Source organism: Schistocerca piceifrons, chromosome 8, assembly GCF_021461385.2.
Source record: "Schistocerca piceifrons isolate TAMUIC-IGC-003096 chromosome 8, iqSchPice1.1, whole genome shotgun sequence".
NCBI classification, from domain to species: Eukaryota; Metazoa; Arthropoda; class Insecta; order Orthoptera; family Acrididae; genus Schistocerca; species Schistocerca piceifrons.
Window position 1 is genome coordinate 421,923,578 of NC_060145.1, and position 19,893 is coordinate 421,943,470.

Below are 19,893 nucleotides of genomic sequence, written 5' to 3' on the forward strand. Positions count from 1 at the left end.
AGGGATTTCAGAATTTCGGCTGTGGCTTTGTACCATTAGAATTGTCGCGCCAGAGGAAGGTCATGTTGTACTTACATGAAAAAGACAAAGCAAAAGGAAAATCAAGCTACAGAGCTGCAAACTAACTGCATGTTGCGAGATTCTGCTTCACTGATAGTCTCTGTTGAATTTTCACCAGACATATCGAACCGAATGTATAGCGTTTTGTAAAGGTATTGTAAAGTTTAGGAAACGTCGTTCCTGTGAATGGATTTCAAATTGAATATGTATTTCTAGATTTCGAGTAGGCTTTTGGCACTGTACCACACAAGTGGCTTCTACGGAAATCGCGTACTTATGAAATATCGTCTCAGTTAAGCGACTAGATTCGCGATTTCCTGTCAGAGAGGCCAGTTCGTAGTAATTGACGGAAAGTAATCGAGTAAAACAGGAGTGATTTCTGGCGTTCCCAAAGGTAGTTTCATAGGTTCTCTGCTGTTCCTTATCTATACAAACTATTTAGCAGACAATCTGAGCAACCGTCTTTGGTTGTTTGCAGACGATACTGTTGTTTATCGTCTAGTAAAGGTCAAAACAAAATTGCAAAACGATTTAGAAAATGGTGCGAAAACTGGCAATTGACCCTAAATGCAGATACATATCAACAAAAGTAAAACAAGGGTGATGAAAAATATACTCAATTTAAATAAGGCGATGGTTAGAGAATCAGGTTAGGAAGTAAGACACCAGAATTTCCAGGTTAGTTTCGCCATTTGGCCAACAAAATACTTGCCGATGGCTGAAGTAGAGAAGGTATAAATGCATGCTGGCAATAGCAAGGAAAGCGTTTCTGAAAAAAATATATTTGTTAACATAGAATATAGATGTAAGTGACAGGAAGTTATTCTTGTAGGTATTTGTCTGGGGTGTAGCCTTGTGTTGAAATGAAAGGCGGACGATAAACAGTGGACGCAATAAGAGAATAGCTTTTGCAGTGTGGTGCTACAGAAGAATGCTGAAGATTAACTAATGAAGAAGTTCTGAATCGAACTGGGGAAAAAGAAATTCATGGCCTATCTTGACTAAAAGAAGGGATAAATTGATCGGATACTCCCTCAGGCATTAAGAATTCTTAAGTTTGGTAATGGAGAGAAATGAAAGAGGTGGGGGTAATAACTACAGACAGAGAACAAGGAGGCTTTACTACAGTAAGAGTATTCAAATTCATGTAGTTTTCAGAGCTGAAGAGGATTGCACAGCATAGACTAGAGTGGTGAAACACTACAAAAACAACTTTGTAGGTGAACTGATGTATGAAGACATTGGTCTGTTCCAAAACATCGGTGCATTACAGATGGTACGAGTAGCTACAATGAAACGTCGGCAAGCGGTAGATTAGTGGTTAAGTTTTACCCCATTCTAGAATGGAAAAGTATGGATGGAAATAGACCCCTGATGTAATATCTATTGATCATTTAAAAGGAAGAAATTTGTTTCAGATTGACCTGGGAGCTATGAAGGTAATATTTTAGGAGTACAAACGTTGATGCTATTCGCGACACGTGTCCGTGCAGCCTAATTAATAGCGAATTATTTTCGAAATTCCGTGATCTTTGCTCATTTACTATTGCCACATCAAATTTTAACTTATTACAAAAGTCCGTTTGCATAAAGCAACCAAACTTTCGAAGTTCGTCGCTGCTATAATATACTCGTGTGTAACATAGTCGCTGTATTCTTATTGCGATTACTGCTATGCTGGTAGCGCACTTAGAAATGCATATTATTCTGCGCATTTTTCCGTAATATCTAAAAATTTAGGTGCTAGAAGCTGTAATCGTTACAGGAATGATGGCATGAGCACAACGCAGACAGTTCATGGAGACACATTCCATATGTGGATGAGCATTGCCCTGTTGGAAAATGACACCATGAAGCTGTAACATGAGAGGTGGCACATGAGGACTCAGGATGTCTGTGGCTTGACATGAAATCATACCGGATGGCTCCCGAAACCATAACGCCATGAATTAACTTTACTGTGTCACTCCAAAACATTGGAAGGAAGGGACCTCTTCCAGGGCGCCGCCATATTCGCCTGAGTTGGTCATCCGAGTTAGTGCATAGCCTGATTCATGTCTGAACGCAGTGCGACGCCATTCATCAGCCGTCCATGATTCCGAGACACGGCACCACTCGAAACGCAGATGTTAGTGTCGTGGTGTCAGTGGCAGCCGACGCGTGGGTAGGAAATTCGGTACTCCGGCTGCTGCTAGTCTCCGACCAGTTGTGCGGGGACATATAGAGTGTTCCAGGTAGTGCGTCACTTGTTCCCGGATGGCAGTGGCAGAAGTGCTTGCTGCACGTTACGGCGAGCCACCCTTGTTGTGGTCAGACTAGGTCGACCGGAACCAAGTCGAAGAGTATGCCTATCGTCAAGTTCCCCTGCAGTCCAAAATCTGTTCACTGTCACATCAGAATACCCCACAAATCTCGATATTGCACGATTCGACCAGTCGACCAAACGAAGACCCACAACGAAGTCAGTTTCATTCAAACTGTGTGAGGTACTACACTACTGGCCATTAAAATTGCTACACCACGAAGATGACGTGCTACAGACGCTAAATTTAACCGACAGGAAGATGATGATGTGATATGCAAGTGATTAGCTTTTCAGAGCATTCACACAAAGTTGGCGCCGGTGGCGACACCTACAACGTGCTGACATGAGGAAACTTTCCAACCGATTTCTCATAGGCAAACAGTAGTTGACTGGCTTCGCCTGGCGAAACGTTGTTGTGATGCCTCGTGTAAGGAGGAGAAATGCGTACTATCACTTTTCCGACTTTGATAAAGATCGGATTGCAGCCTATCGTGATTGCGGTTTGTCGTATCGCGATATTGCTGCTCGCGTTGGTTGAGATCCAATGACTGTTAGCAGAATATGGAATCGGTGGGTTCTGGCGGGTAATACGGAACGCCGTGCTGGATCCCAACGGCCTCGTATCACTAGCAGTCGAGATGACAGGCATCTTATCCGCATGGCTGTAACGGATCGTGCAGCCACGTCTCGATCCCTGAGTCAACAGATGGGGACGTTTGCAAGACAACAACCACCTACACGAACAGTTCGACGACGTTTGCAGCAGCATGGACCATCAGCTCGGAGACCTTGGCTGCGGTTACCCTTGACGCTGCGTCACAGACAGGAGCGCCTGCGATGGTGCGCGAATGGCAAAACGTCATTTTTTCGGATGAATCCAAGTTCTGTTTACAGCATCATGATGGTCGCATCCGTGTGTGGCGACCTCGCGGTGAACGCACATTGGAAACGTGTATTCGTCATCGCCATATTGGGCGTATCACCCGGCGTGATGGTATGGGTTGCCATTGGTTACACGTTTCGGTCACCTCTTGTTCGCATTGACGGCACTTTGAACCGTGGACTTTACATTTCAGATGTGTAACGACCCGTGGCTCTACCCTTCATTTGACCCCTGCGAAACCCTACATTTCAGCAGGATAATGCACGACCGCATGTTGCAGGTCCTGTACGGGCCTTTCTGGATACAGAAAATGTTCGACTGCTGCCCTGGCCAGCACATTCTCCAGATCTCTCACCAATCGAAAACGTCTGGTCAATGGTGGCTGAGCAACTGGCTCGTCAGAATACGCCAGTCACTACTCTTGATGAACTGTGGTATCGTGTTGAAGCTGCATGGGCAGCTGTACCTGTACACGCCATCCAAGCGCTGTCTTCCTCAATGCACAGGCGTATCAAGGCCGTTATTGTGGCCAGAGGTGGTTGTTCTGGGTACTGATTTCTCAGGATCTATGCACCCAAATTGCGTGAAAATGTAATCACATGTCAGTTCTAGTATAATATATTTGTCCAATGAATACCCGTTTATCATCTGCATTTCTTCTTGGTATTGCAATTTTAATAGCCAGTAGTGTAATAACACTTATTCGAACGAGTAGGTGCCATATCCGCGTCCTCAGCAGTGATCACTCAATACCTGGCGCTGTTCATGGCCCTTATACACCCTACCAGGCCTGTAATGACATTAAACACGAACGACACTATATAATGCGCTCGGGTGCCCTTTCACAGAGAATTGCAGCTTTACTCATTAATATACGCACCCGTGCTGTGCCCGTGAACGAAGCTGTATTGACAGGCGACTTAATTTTTTGTTTGGCGGTGTAAATAAATAAAATAAAAGCAATAAAGTGTAGTTCAGGGACTGATATTTTCGGAAAAAACTTTTATAGATGGTGATCGTCCAGAATAGGCAATTATACATCGACGGCAGTCTCAAAGCTTCTACCGAATAGAGATTTGCACCCGGCTCTCGAGCTCCCCTAGGCACCGCTCAGTCACTCTAACCATCCACGCATCACGGCTTATCTACATCTACGTCCATAATTCGCAAGCCACTATACGGTGCGTGGCGGAGGTTAACTTTTACCACTACTAGTCATTTCAAAATTTTGTACATGCCTGCACGTTCAGAGACCGTGAATAGTTACAATTAAAAGAAAACAGCCCTCGGTCTCTAATTTTTAACGAATTAACCGGGTTTCGACACTGCTAGGAGTGTCTTCCTCAGAATTTAAACCAAAGAATGGAGTATAACATTGTCACAGAATTATGACTAAAAACGTATGATACAAATTATAAGCACGGAATTATCGTGAAAGACCGGAAGTACTTATGTCATTTATGAAATAATACATATGCCGTTTACTACCTGCACCACGCAAGTAACGAGCAGCGCTTAGTGGCTCGCCTTCAGTTCTTTTTTATCTTAAATTTCATTGTGACTAATGCCCTTTTGGCATATTTATTATTTTATAAATGACAGTTGTGCCAGTCTTTCACGATAATTCCGTACTTATAATTTGTATCGTACGTTTTTAGTCACAATTCTGTGACCATGTTATAGACCATTCTTTGGTTTGAATTCTGAGGAAGACACTCCTAGCAGTGTCGAAGCCCGGTTAATTCGTTACAAATTAGTAACCGAGGGCTCTTTTCATTCAATTGTAACTAGTCATTTCCTTTCCTGTTCCACTCGCAAATAGAACGAGGGAGAAACGACTGCCTATACGCCTCCGTATCAGCTCAAATTTCTTGTATCTTACCTTCGTGGTCCTTACACGCGACATATGTTGGCTGCTGTAAAATCGTTCGGCAGTCAGTTTCAAACGCCGATTCTATAAATTTTCTCAATAGTGTTTTTCAAAATGAAACTTCGCTTTCCCTCCAGGCATTCCCAGTTGAGTTCCTGAAGCGTCTCTACAACATTAACGTGTTGTTCGAATCTACCGGTAACGAATCTAGCAGCCCGCCGCCTCTGAATTGCTTCGGTATCTTCCTTCAGTCCGACCTGGTACGGAGCGCAAACACTCAAGCAATACTCAAGACTAGGTCGCACTATTGTCCTATATGCGGTCTTCTTTACAGGTGAACCACTCTTTCTTAAAACTCTCCCAATAAACCGAAATCGACCATTCACCTTCCCTGCATCAATTCTCACATGCTCGTTCATATCGCTTTGCAACGTTACGCTCAGATATTTGAACGACTTGACTGTGTCAAGCAGGACACAAGTAATACTGTACCCGAACATGACAGATCTGATCTTCTTACTCATCGGCATTAACTTACATTCTCCCGTATTTAGGGCTAGCTGCCATTCATCACACCAACTGGAAATTTTGTCTAAGTCGTCTTGTATCTTCGCCACCTTACCGTACAACACGGCATCACAAATTTCGGTCTTAATTTCTTTCTTATGCTTTAAAAACGCTGAAACCAAAACACCGTCAGCGTTATTAAAGGACTTACGAAATTGTAAGTCGAAACACACGAGAAAGACGCCGACGACAGTGGGTAATGTTAGACACCTACTTCATTTACGTTCCTCATTAACAAGATGCCATTGCATTAGCCTGACAACAAGATTAAACCGGTGCTACAGCTTACTACGCAACCTATGTGGAGAGGTGAGTGGGCAGACGTTTAATTTACTAGATTCCTATAGCACGAGAGAGTTTACTTTATTAGCGCACACAATGAATGCGGCGGAATTAAAGGGTACATAAATAAGCGGAGTTTACGTCTCACCTCTCCAGACTATGGATAGCAATATGAAACAGCATTAACCGGTTATAATCACTCAAGGGAATTGATTACGCTGCACACAAATCAAAGACATTACCTAATGCGTTTCTGTAATTACATTTCCGAATTAATTTTATGGTTGGTTTGATGTGGTGATTTCGTGCATTGTCATTAGGAACAAAACATGCAATTAGAGTGATAAACACATAAATTAACTTGGCTTATATGCTAAAAAGAATAATGGCAGTGGATTTATTGCAGTAATGTCCTGTATCTGTGCACAACGTCTATGAAAATGCTGGCAATAGGTATCATTCAACTGCTCCTGCTTTCCTAAACTTTAATTTCTTGGCGGGTGTTGATGGATGGCATAAGGAAATGAATGGATTAGTTAGAACGAAAGCATTGTTCAGTTTGATAACCGTGATAAGGCTAAGAAATTCGATTTTTTACTTAATATTGCAATGATTGACTATGTTTGCACATGTATCAAATTTTTGTTTTCAGTGAGGGTGTGTTTGTCTAGAGTAAGCATTCTTTGATCATAAATGAAATGGTGTCCTGTCTCGTAAGTGACATATGCAAATATGGCTGCAACTTATGTGTGATTAAATTTCTTTGAGATCAATGCGCTACACTTGCACGGGTTCAGGAGAAATGTGTGTGAACTAATGCATACTTTATTCATGCACAATATCTCTCGAATAGTGGGTGGAGGTGAAGAGATAGGTTACGGATTTCTGATTCATATGGTCTAAAGGATGGGGTAGCGTGCTGAAGTTCAAGCTGGCCTGAAAGTAATTAAAATGTTACATGAGGTGACAAGTTGCCGTCCAGAGTTCTTCGTTTTTCTCAATTCCTTCAGTACGTTGCAAGCCATATTCTGCTTGTATGCAACAGATGAAGCAGTGCATGCGATCCAGGAGAACCTTCTATTATTGTAGATAAAAGGGAAGGGATTATTATTTTTGCTCCGTGTCAAGTAACAGAGACATTGAGAGAAACGAATGAGCTGATGACGCTTACAAAAAATTTTGCCAAAAATGCAGAGTGGCTCGATTACTCGTCCGTCAGCCGTCTGTTAACGCAGTTAATCACCGCTGAGGCAAGAGCGCTATCGTAGGCAAAGTGAATCGATGGCGCAGAGAGAGAGAGAGAGAGAGAGAGAGAGAGAGAGAGAGAGAGAGAGAGAGAGAGAAAAAGAAAGAGAGCGAGCCTTTTACGATACGTGAAGAACATATAGCTCACGACGGTCTGTGATGACGTCACAGTCAGTTAGAACACCTATTAATGAACGTATTCTTCTCGCGTGCTCTGTTTGACTTAGTGGTCTTTCTTTGTATTCTTCTGCTTTTCTCGCCCTGTCCGGGTCGCTAGTGTTCTCTGGTGCTATGCCCCCATGCCCCTTTCTGTCCTTAGGGGCTTCCAGCTGCCCCTTGGACGGAGCACCTCGCCCTCCTTTCTTCCTTTCCTCCCTTTTCATCTTCCTTGTTCCTTTCTCTATGCTTCGTTAACCTTCTGTAGACCTTGCGGCTTTCTTTCCTTGGGTTTCGGGCACTACATACGTTTTTGTGTGTAGCTTTGTTGACTTAATTGTTCCAGATCGGAGGAAGTGATGACCTCGTAGTTAGGTCCCTTTAATCATTAAACCAACTACCCAGCCAGTGAACGTGTTGCCTGTTGACGAGAGCCTCAGGGTCTTTGATCGACGATCGTTTAATGGTTTTTCTGACGTTTTGCCAGCACGAGTGCTTTGCATTGTCAAAGATTCGCCATCCACTAATAGCAGCAGAGTCATGTTTAGCCAAAGAAGGACTTACGTAAGAGAAAAGGGGGGTGAATCTCGGACAAACCAGCTACAGTTGCTGGCGAAACGTAAGGAAAAAGCTACTAGACATGCATTGGCCGAACATCCCGATACAATCGGTAAAAGGAAACACGTCTACATGTAGCCGCGAAAGCCACAACAATTTTATGCTTATTAACAAGCGCTGTAGACAACGGTCCCGCGGTTTGATGCCGTGTTCCTTGACCATGAAGACATTGGCTAGAGATCCGCACTGTTGTTCACTGAACAAAACACGTGGCTACCGAGTAGCGGACCAGGTTTGATTCAGCACTCCTTTGCAGACAGAGTCAAACTCGTTGTTCTTAAAGGTACAAAATCGACAGATGGTAAGGCAACTCTAGGAGTCCTCAAAGTTAATGTTTCCAATATACATGAATGATCTGTTGCACAACGTCACAAGCTCAATAGGGCTGTTGAAAGTGTAAAAGAAACGAAAAAATTTAACTAACAGTAACCAGATTTCGGCCGAAATAATCCACCTTCATATCTACAATGCGGAGAAGATGGTAGCTAACACCATCCTCGGCTTATTGTAGCTGTTCTGTTTATTGTCGACGCGCATCCACGTCTGTGTGATTACTCTGCAGTTCACACATGTGTGTTCGGCGGACTATTACGGAACTACGCTTAAACAGTTTCTCGACCTTTTACTCTCGAATAACACGTGTCAGTTATGATCTAAACTTTACCGAGGGAGCTCTTATTTCTCTTACTGTATCACGATGGTCGTTGTCGCATCGCAGGAGAAAGTTGATGATTGCAATTTCGTGAAGAGATCTCACCGAAACGAAAAGCTCCTTTGTTACAGTGCTTGCATACCATCCCACTTATCATACTCGTGGCACTCTCTCACTTATTTGACGACAATAAAAAATGAGCTAACCTACTCTAATATTTTTCAGTGTCCCCACGTCACTCCTATGTGGTAGGATCCCGTATCACGTAGCAGTACTCTAGAAGAAGACAGACATCCGTAGCTTACGCAGTCTCTTTAGAACGTATGTTATGTCTTCTAAATGTTCTGCCAATAAAACGCAATCTTTGATTCGCTTTCCCAACACCAGTTAAAGTTGTTCGTTATTGTAGTCCATAGGTATTTAGTTGAAATGATAACATTTAAATTTATGTGATTTACTGTGTAAGCGAAATGTAACAAATTTCTCTCAGTAATCATGTGGAAGGCCTCAACACAGTTTATTGTTTAGTGTCAATTCCCACTTTTCGCACCATGCTCATATCTTGTTTAAATCTGTAATTCGCTTTGATCTCTTGATGACTTTATTAGGCAGTAAAAGACGGTATCAGTGCAAACAATCTAAGAGGACTGCTATATAGATTAGAAACACCAGAGGGCCCACAACATTTCCTTGGGGAACTCCAGATATCACTTCTGTTTCACTAGATGTTACTACGAACTGTGACGCTTCTGATAGGAAATCACGAATTCAGTCGTACTGCATGCAACTTGATTAGAATCCGCCTGTGAGGAACTGCGTAAAAAGTTTCCTAGAAATGTCGATATATTCACTCGACCTGAGATACCCTCTCGAAGCACTCATTATTTCATGTGGCTATAGTCAATTGTTTTCCGCAAGAACGATATTTTCTGAACCTGTATTGCAGTGTCTCAATAGACCGTTTCCTTCGAGTTATTTCATAATGTGCTCTATAATTCAGAGGATTACTTATATTACCCATAATTCAGCGGATTACTTATATTACCCTTTTTTGCATGTTGGTGTGACTTGCGCAACTTTCTAATCTTCAGGTATAGATCTGTCGTCGAGCGAGCAGATGTGTATGGTTGCTAAACATGGAGCTATTCCATCAGCATACTCCGAAAGGTACCTAGTCACCCGCCAGGGTAGCCGAGTGCGCTAATGCGCTGCTTCTTTGCTTCGTGGGCTCGGGTAGGCGCACTGGCCCCGTATCGAATCCGCCCGACGGATTAACGATGAGGGCCGGTATGCTGGATGTGGTTTTTAGGCGGTTTCCACATCCCGCTAGGTGAATACTGGGCTGGTCCTCGCGTTCCGCATCAGTTATACGACCCGCAGACGTTTAAAAACGTTTGTACTATCCATGGCTTACCCTAGATGCTGACAACTGGGGTACACTAATTCCGTCCCTGGGGGTTCGGAGTGGCGGCAGGAAGGGCATCCGACCACCCTCTGCAACTAACACTGCCAAATCAATAGTAACACGACCGACCCCGCGTGAAGCGGGACCAAGGTCCCAAGAAAGAAAAACAAAACTCTTAGAGATATCTAGTCAGTTGTTGAGTTGCTTCGCTACACCAAGGTTATCTGCTATCAAATTATTCATTGGCAGCCGTTCTTATTCAATTTTTGGAATATTTACTACAGCTTCTTTAAAAAAGTAATTTCGCAAAACTTTGTTCAGTTACTACCTTTAGGGTACTGAAGTCAGTATCACTACCATTGCTATCGCGCGATGGAGGTCCTGCTTGTGTCTTGCCGCTGGTATACATATCTGATTCTGTTGATAGCTATGATCCTCTCTCCTTAGTTTTGATCCAGACATAGCCTAATTCAACCATTTTTTCGTGTCAGAAGCACAAGTACAAAGAAACACAAACAAGAAGACACGCCGAATCCTTAAACATAGGCAACGTAAAGAGCACTCAGCTGCCTGAAGCAGATCTTCCTCGCTGCACGATGGGGGCCAGAGACGGCAACAGAGCAAGTGGTCCACAGTTTGCGCTTCTCTGCAGTCTCCGTTGCTTGTGATGGCTGCAAATTCCCGTTTTTGGGGACTTCTTTTTGTGTCCGGGAAGGAAATTTTCAGATAAATGAGACCATTGAGGATCGTTTTCAGCATGTATTCATTACATTTCCGTGCTTGCTTTGGGTGGACTCCTTCGCAAGATGTCGCTGGTATCCATAGCGATTTTCCTGGACCTCAATCTATGGACAGTTGTAATGAATTGCTCACCTTGAAGTTTTTTCCTCCAACAGTAGCAGCAACCTCACGACGGATGCGTGTGGTACGAGTAACAATAACAAATAACTGATGTAGGCTGTGCTGCGTTGATAGTGTTGCAGTGACGAAAGTTGCAAGTGTAACACAACGAAGCACTGGTCTGATCCACAGTGTGTCCTTGGAGGAACGGTCAATATCTAGGGCTATGACCGGAACGATCATTCGAAGCAAAAAAAAGTGTAGTAACGCATGGGTTGAAAACTGCATACTTTAAAAGTATGAGCGCTTGTTCATATCCACTGCTGTGCAACACATGTCTTCTACTGAACCAGCGCTCGTACTTCTTAAAGTATGCGTTTTAGAGCCCATGTGTTACTAGACATTTTTGCTTCGGGTGATGGTTTCTGTCATCTTCTTCTTTTTCTTGTGCCTTTGTCCTACAGTTTTGCAGGGTCGGCGTCTTTAAGGTAGGATTTGGCAGAGTTAATTTTAAGAGGTGGCTGGATGCCCTTCCTGTCGCCACGAATGATAGTTCCTGTCATGTCCTTCTTGATACACCCTATATATCACACTATGTACACCTGTTTATCATACGAGGTGGTTTGGCTGCTCCTGCCGCTGTTGATAATGGCTCCACAGCCGATTTTAGTGAGATAGGGAACTAATGCATATTTATTGTGTTATGGACTTACACGGTGTACACCGCATAACAACAGCGTAGCTCATAGGAACCGTTCAAAGTGACAAGAGCCAGTCTCCATGCATACATGGCATTGGCGCATGGAGTTCTGCTGCAGTCTCTCAGAGATCCCTGGTGTCTGTCGTAGCAGGAGACACGCAGCTTGGGCTATAGCTAACATGTCTTCATCCGTTTCTGCGGGTTTTTTTTTTTTTTTTCATTCACCAAGGGCTTGACGTAACACCAGAGGGAAAGCTCCAGAGGTGCGAGATACGGCGATGGCGCTGTCCATGGGACAGGACATCCCCTTCCAGTCCAACGATGAGGGTGCGTGTTGTTGAGAAGCTCGTGTAGTGAGCTGTGCGGTTTCACATTGTTGAAACCGCATCCTTTGATGGACATCAAGGCGTGCAGTGTCCAAGAACCGTAGCAGGACATCTCGCAGGAAAACCAGGTAACGCGAACCAGTCAAACGGGGAGGCAGGAAATAAGATTCTGTGAGGTGATCTTGGACGATGCCCACCCAAGTGTTCACAGCTCTGCTCTCCCGTCTGCTAGTCATTCTGTTCCGTCAGATGATCTTCGTGTCGCTGTCTGTCGGCATGTAGTTGTGCGCAATGGCCTTCTCTCGAGGGGAACACTCTGCGGGACTTTAAACCTCTTCAATACCGCGATCGGCTTCCTCTCGGCCCTCACATCGCGAGGAGGTCAATGTAGCCCTGCTGCGTATAGGGCAGTGTCATTTGAGTCACCGCCTTTTATTAAGTGGTGACCCTGCCCCACTCTTTGTGTACTGCTCTTAACCCTTGACAGTGTGTCACTTTCTGGTCAGGTGCCCATTTTTTAACTGTTTACGTTTACGTCTATGCCTGCCGTCTACTTTGACGGATGTTTTAGCGGATGACTTACGTTCTGTCGATCGCGTCTTATTTTTTATTTGCCGCAGCGGCACGACGAAGCAAATTTGACCCCCTCTCCTCTGCCGTCTCAAGAATGTTTTGAGAAATTTTCACTAGGGGCGTCCTTGTCCGTAGCTGCTTCTCTTTTAAAGTTGGTTGGTTCGGTTTTTTCTTTTTTCACCTCAAGTTTTTATTTTGTTCTTGTTTTTTCTTACGTTACGATGCGGGCGGTTAGAGCTTAGCAGTTTTCCGTCATAAAGGACCAACCATCCAACATCATGTGTCGACAGAGAATCGTTGGTGGTGATCACCGATGTGGGTGGCGTGTTGATTGTCCTCACTCCAGATACGGCTGTTGTGGCTGTTGGAAACACCATCACGGATGAATGAAGGCTTATCCGTGAACAGTACAAATGGTTCGAACTTCGACACTACAGCACTGCGGTGGAAGTGAACGGTGGTGTCAAAATCTGCCTTGCGCACGTTCGTCATATTACTATTACATAGTTGTATCACAACTACCCACGAGGATGGCCGAGAGCGCTAACGCGCTGCTTGCTGGACTCTGGTAGGCGCGGCGGCCCCAGATCGAATTCGCCCGGCGGATTAACGACGAGGGCCGATGTGCCAGCCATCCTGGATGTGGTTTTTGGCGGTTTTCCACATACCGCTAGTTGAATACCGCGCTGGTCCCCATGTTCCACCTCAGTTACTCAGCTCGCAGACATCGGAACACATTCGCACTGTTGCTTGGATTACACTCGACGCAGAGAGTTGGGGTACACTAATTCCGTCCTGGGGGATACGGGGTGGCGGCAGGAAGGGCATCCGGCTACCCCTCAAACATTAACACGCCAAATCCGATTAACGATGGCTGACCCTGCGTAACTGCGGGACAAGGCTCGAGCGGTAGATAGAACTGTTGTATGACAACTACTATCCCCTACATTGTTCTTATGAGGTGTATACTGTTTATGTCCATCAACAATAAATATGCATTTCGGACCATTGGTTCCCTATCTGAATGCTGCGCGACTGCTACGGTCGCAGGTTCGAATCCTGGCTCGGGCATGGATGTGTGTGATGTCCTTAGGTTAGTTAGGTTTAAGTAGTTCTAAGTTCTAGGGGACTGATGACCTCAGAAGTTAATTCCCATAGTGCTCAGAGCCATTTAAACCATTTTGAACCCTATCTGAATGTAATTAGTTGTGGACCCACTGTGAGCTGTTTCAGTTTGACCCAAAAGGTTAGAGGCACCTGTACAGTAGTATCGATTCATTAGCATTCCTTGTCGCCTGAAGTATGACTTGTTTTGTACTGTCTGTGCACTTGGGACGTGAATTTTTGTTTTGCTCGCCCTATGTAATAACACAACGTGTTTCGACACACGCTAAATAAAATTTGCGTTTCACTCCGTTTATCAAACAAGATGAGTAATGTTCTGACAACGCAGTGGCGCGTTAATGTGGACTGTGCTCCGGTGTTGCAGGTGCGGCGCTCGTTGAAGATCCGCGGCCGGCGCAAGGAGAAGGAGAAGCTGCCGAGCGGCATCACGGCGGACTACACGGCCAGCTTCTTCGCGGGGCTGGAACACGGGCCGGAGTACGCCGGAGGCTCGAGCAGCCTGCCCGGGCACAACCACCACGGCCAGTACGGCGCGCCCACCGGCAACGGCAACGGCGGCTACGGCTCGCCGGCCAGCCCGTCGTACGGCGGCGCGGGGGCCACGGCGGCCGGCGCGTGGGCGTCGCGGGGCGGCGCTGCCTCCGCCGTGGACGGCCTGACGCAGAGCGACAGCAGCGAAGCCAGCCTCACCTCGCTGAGCCACCCGCCGCCGCCCCCGCAGCAGCGCTCGCTGCCGCCGCTGCCCCCCAGGCCGCCCAAGCGCGGCATCCTCAAGGGCCCGCGCCTCGCGCTCGCAGCGGACGCGGCCGTCCAGAACGGCGGCGACAACCACCACGAGGCCATCCTGGTGCGCAACACGCTGCAGAACGAGGTGATCACCTACCAGAACGTGGCGCAGGTGCTGGCCAACCACCACCACCACCAGCAGCAGCAGCAGCAGCTGTACCAGCAGCAGTCGCCGCAGCGCCACGGCCACGTTATCTCGGCGCGAGATACGGCGGGCAGCAGCAGCGGCGGCGACGCAAGCAGCGGCAGTAGCGCCGGGCGCGCCGCCGCGTACGACATGCAGCGCACCAGCCCCGTGGCCGAGCCCGACGAGGCGGACCGCAGCGGCGCCTACCACACGCCGCCCCCGCTGCCGCCGCCCGCCGCCCACCTGCTCGAGGTGGCCGCGCCGGGGGGCAAGGCGGCCAGCGCCAGCCCCAGCGCAGACAGCCTCACCGACACCACCACCACCAACAGCAGCTTCGCGACGCCGCCCTTCAGCCTGAGCCCGGTGGGCGAGAGCCAGGGCCTGTGCTCGGGCCGCTGGGGGCGCTGGGACGACGAGCTGCCGCTGCCGCCGCTCGCGCCCGTGCCGCTGCCCCGCCCCCGCGAACTCACCATCCAGCGCCAGCCGCCCCCGCGCGCCGACTTCGGCTTCTCGCTGCGGCGCGCCGTCGTGGTCGAGCGGCTCGCCAGCGGACTCACCAAGGCGGTCACGTTCGCGGAGCCCGGCACCGTCGGCGGGGGCGGCGGCGGGGGCCACGAGACGGGGCTGCTGCCCGGGGACCGCCTGCTCGAGGTCAACGGCGTGCCCGTGGACGACAAGAGCCGCGAGGAGATCATCGACCTCATCAAGTCGTCCGGCGCCAGCGTCACCGTCAAGGTACGCACTCTGCAACATCTCCTTTCATCCCGTACACCTGCTATCCCCCATTATATGTATTGTATGTATGTTAACCGGGGACCTAGAAACGACGGAGAGGCTCCGTCCCCGCGCAGCCGCAGTGGTCCACAACCCCACGACGACTACCGCAGCCCACTTCACGCCTCCGCCGCTCCGAACCCAGGGTTATTGTGCGGTTCGGCACCCGGTGGACCCCTGAGGGAACGTCTCACACCAGACGAGTGTAACCCCTATGTTTGCGTCGTAGAGTAATGGTGGTGTACGCGTACGCGGAGAACTTGGTTGCGCAGCAATCGCCGACATAGTGTAGCTGAGGCGAAATAAGGGGAACCAGCCCGCATTCGCCGAGGCACAGACTGGCCGGTTCACCGGACCTCGACTCAAATCCGCCGGGCGGCTTCGTGCCGGGGACCAGGCGCTCCTTCCCGCCCGGAAAGTCGTGCGTTAGACCGCACGGCAAACCGGGCGGGCCTGCCCATACTGTGGCACATTCCGATCTAACTGATATCAGTAAATACAGGGTGGGGCAAATAAAAATGGTCGGGAGAACAGGTCCAGGGGGAGGATTCGTCTGCGCGATCGACATGATAATTATTTTATTTATTTATTGCCAAATTATAGACCTATTACCTGACGTTTTGAAACATGTCGTAAATCTTACACTTTTCCTTTTTCATCTTTTTGCAGTGTTCTTTTCTTTTGTTTTATCTACAACAAAGAATAAAACTTTTAAAAATATCAGTAATTTAAGGTTGAAATATAAATAAAATTTTGTTCTCTTTTAAGAAGAATATAAAAAGATGATAGGATAGACGAGAGATTTGTCAGTACCGTGACTGACTGAATGTCAGTCACCGTGAATGTGACTGACGGTGAGAACCTGGGAATGGTTTCTTCGAGTCACACACACACACACACACACACATACACACACACATACACATACGGTTATTAGTAGAGAAATAGTATTACGAATCTTATGTATTAACTTAGGTGCCCATCCGTGTACAGCATTTGTTGAGTCCTTGGCCAGATACGCCAGTCTCTTGCGACAGGCGTCGGGTTGATTTGGTAGGACTCTGAAATACTTTCTGACGAACTGCAGGCACAGTGTCTAATATGCGGGCACGTTTCAGAATATTTTTTGACTTGTTCAAAGCAGATCCTGTCTGACACCATTTTCGGACTATGCGTTGCGTGGTACACATTGCTATCTTTGACACCTTCGAACTTCTCAGCAAACAACCGACCGCACTTCGTTGTCACGTAACTTTCCACAGCAAGCACCCGCCGCTCCACTGCGAGTACCATCGTCCGCTTTCGCATTGCTTCACTCGCACTGACACAGCTCACACTACGCTGTGAACCAGTGTGAATCACGTGGTGTGCGCGTCATGGGGTGTGGTTATATGCATAAATTCACGTCCAATCGTATCCACTCCTCTGGGCCAGTTTTATTTGACCCATCCTGTGCTGTGGCTTTTCTTTCGGCACCTGTAACAAGTCCAACAACGCCACTAGTCCCTACAAGTGCGACCCTCATACATCAGTGTGTTACACTGTAACTGGTACCTGGAGAAAGCTACACGTTAAATGACTTCGTACACAACATTAAGGAGAAGTGGGCTACAGAGCGGGGCTGCAACTGTCGTCGTAAGAAAGCTGGACAGGAGCAGAAATGGTGAACAAGATAACACAATAAACAGAAGATTTGTTTGACTTGTATTTGCCCAAGTCTATGTCTTTACAAATAATGCAACAAGACGTGGACTCTAGCTAGCACAATGTCATCAACGATGAGGCTCCCTGAAGTAAGCATGAACTATGGAGTCGTCGCGATGAGGCTCCAAGTGCGAGTCTGCTGAGTCGTTGTCGCCGGCCATCCTTATATCTTGGCAGCAGAGGGCGCTTCTAATGCAGAGGTGCAGGAGGCGTGGCGCAGCGGGAGTGCTCCATTAGGTCCGCCGGAACCCTCACGACCACAATCGTCGTTAATGGAAACTTACTATTCCGTTGCCACCTCTGATGCGCCGATAGCGCGGTATTGACACGTGATACCCCACTAAATTAGTGCGCCACTTACATATTTTTTTTCAAGCACAGCATGAAGCGTTTCATGAATTTATTCTCATTATCAAGTACAAATATTTACATTGGTATTCTATGTGATATTTGTGTGTATGGCGTTGTGCCTCACTTTTCCTGCAATCGGAAAATGCCTTCTTTTAGGTTTCCTGTTATTCTCCTACATACCTTGAAATGAAGTCTGGGATGGTTCCTTTGAAAGAGTACGCCCGATGTCCGTCCCCATGCATTCTCCAATCCGAGTTCGTATTCCTTCTCAGACGACCTCGTCGTCGACGGGACGTTAAACTCTATACATCCTTCCTACGGCATCCCCAACACCTACATTTACACTAAGACCTTTAACTTTCATATTTTTGGACATTCCGGTAGAACAACTGTATGAACACCTACAAACACCTTTGTTTCGATATCCACGGCATCTACAACACCTCCAGTCATCCCATGCACGTGCTATCTTCGTACTTTTGCCTCTTCCTTCAACAATTTTTGATCTATTGATACCAGGAGGCTTGTCTTCTTAGCTGCAATAAGTCTAAAGTACCTTCTTTTCTGGCTGTGAAAGCATTGCACCTTGGCTTTCGCTGTAACTCCCTGTGTTATCTGGTTCTTTCATACACATTCTGCCTGGTAAAAGGCTGTGGTATTCGGACTAACCTTCGCGTTATTGGTGGCCTATTATATTTTTCCAAGTACCGCACGCAATTTCTTGAGGGAAGAAAAGTATTAGGTTGCAAGGTTCATCGTAGTTAGTTGTGCAGTGAGGAACCTGGCCTTGCTTGTTGAAATGATTCCACGTGTGTTAACCGTGCATTCTCATGTTCTAAGAAGAAGCAAACGCTCGTAATACGTCACTGCGTGCGATAGCATTTTATCGGCTCCGCACTGGTCGCAGAGTCGTTTTCCTGCCTACGTGACCTGTTTGTCAGCGCCTAATCAACTTCAGTCGCCTCTGGAGTGTTCGAACTACTTTCCTTTCGTTATCTGTACGCGAATAAGCGTTACCTTGCACTGATACGGCGCACACGCTTTGGCGCACCGCCTTGATGCAACACCGTATTGCCATTAGTAACTCAACACGCTTAAGCAACGTCTTATCTTGAATATAAGACTCTCCAGTAACTTTCGGTAGATGTAAGCAGACTTGTTTTATTATGAATTCTGCGGAGAGCGAACAGTTGTGTAGCCGCGTACGCAACCAATAGTGGAAGCAGTGCCTAAATACAGAGGCGCTCAGTTTCATAACGGCCACGATTATTCGATTTTACGCTGACGGAAATGGAAAAGGGTTCCGCCGTGAAGCACCAACCCAATAGTTGCAAAACCTTGTTGATGTATTCACCACGTTACGGTATTTAATGGTTGAACGGTGATTCAGTTTCGACCCGAGGCCGATCATCATCATTAGTATGAGGGTAAAGCCCCCAGACACGAATATGGTTCAAATGGCTCTGACCACTATGGGACTTAAATTTTGTAGTCATCAGTCCCCTAGAACTTAGAACTACTTAAAACCTAACTAACCTAAGGACATCACACACATCCATGCCCGAGGCAGGATTCGAAACTGCGACCGTAGCGGTCTTGCGGTTCCAGACTGTAGCGCCTAGAACCGATCGGCTACTCCGGCCGGCAGACACGAATACATTTTATTTGTTGTGACATGGAGGCAGCCAGCCATTCAAAGTCATGTGAAGTATTATGTTGGATTGCCCGAAAAACACTTTGTGGAAGTTCATGTAGATTTATGGCTAGACGTTGTTATGAAATAATACGCAATCAAGTCTTATCCGAGCTCTACAGTATGAGTGGCGAATGAGAGGACTGGGCAGGGCAGTCAAGATATATATATATATAATACGGATATATGTGCGGATGCACAAACAGTGCCCGAACTCTTACGCGAGTCGGCAAAAAGCCGCGAGTAATGAGTATAATGGGCAGAGGCACTATGAATATAGTGCGGGACGATAAGTTGGGAATGTGGGTTTCGCGGGAGGCGTGCCAGAGATAAGTCCCTGCAGCCGCACTGTCCTCTGTGTCCTCGGTGGCTCTGATGGATAGAGCGTCTTCCATGTAAGCAGGAGATCCCGGGTTCGAGTCCCGGTCATGGCACACATTTTCAATGGTCCCCGTTGACTTATATCAACGCCTGTATGCAGCTTGGGGTATTCATTTCATTGTAAGATTTGTATATTTCTCAGGGTTGTTGCGGTTTAAACAGTAGAGTAGGAGCTTGTATTATGCTGTTGGAATATTGCATTTGCCAGCCCAGTCATGAAGCGTACAACAGAGTATACTCTTCTCACTCCATGCTGGCGAGGAGACAGCCTCGCTTCAGCAATTGTTGGTGGGTGGTGCTTACGTTCGTAGTAGTTTTCCGAAAGTTTAGTAAACACAACAGATGCACATAACTGAGATTTTAGTCATCAATAATACAAAATCAAATGGTCAAATGGATCTGACCACTATGGGACTTAAATTCTGTGGTCATCAGTCCCCTAGAACTTAGAACTACTTAAACCTAACTAA

At 46.8% G+C, this 19,893-nt stretch overlaps 1 protein-coding gene across 1 annotated transcript in view; it reads left to right on the forward strand.

The window, feature by feature from the left end:
* LOC124712411 (unconventional myosin-XVIIIa) overlaps window positions 1-19,893 on the forward strand; it is a 1,310,522-nt gene that overhangs the window by 26,120 nt on the left and 1,264,509 nt on the right. Inside the window, exons 2-4 of the mRNA XM_047242706.1 lie at window positions 13,972-14,315; window positions 14,358-14,505; window positions 14,560-15,255. Coding sequence (XP_047098662.1) covers window positions 13,972-14,315; window positions 14,358-14,505; window positions 14,560-15,255 — 1,188 coding nt within the window. The remainder of the gene's footprint in view (window positions 1-13,971; window positions 14,316-14,357; window positions 14,506-14,559; window positions 15,256-19,893) is intronic.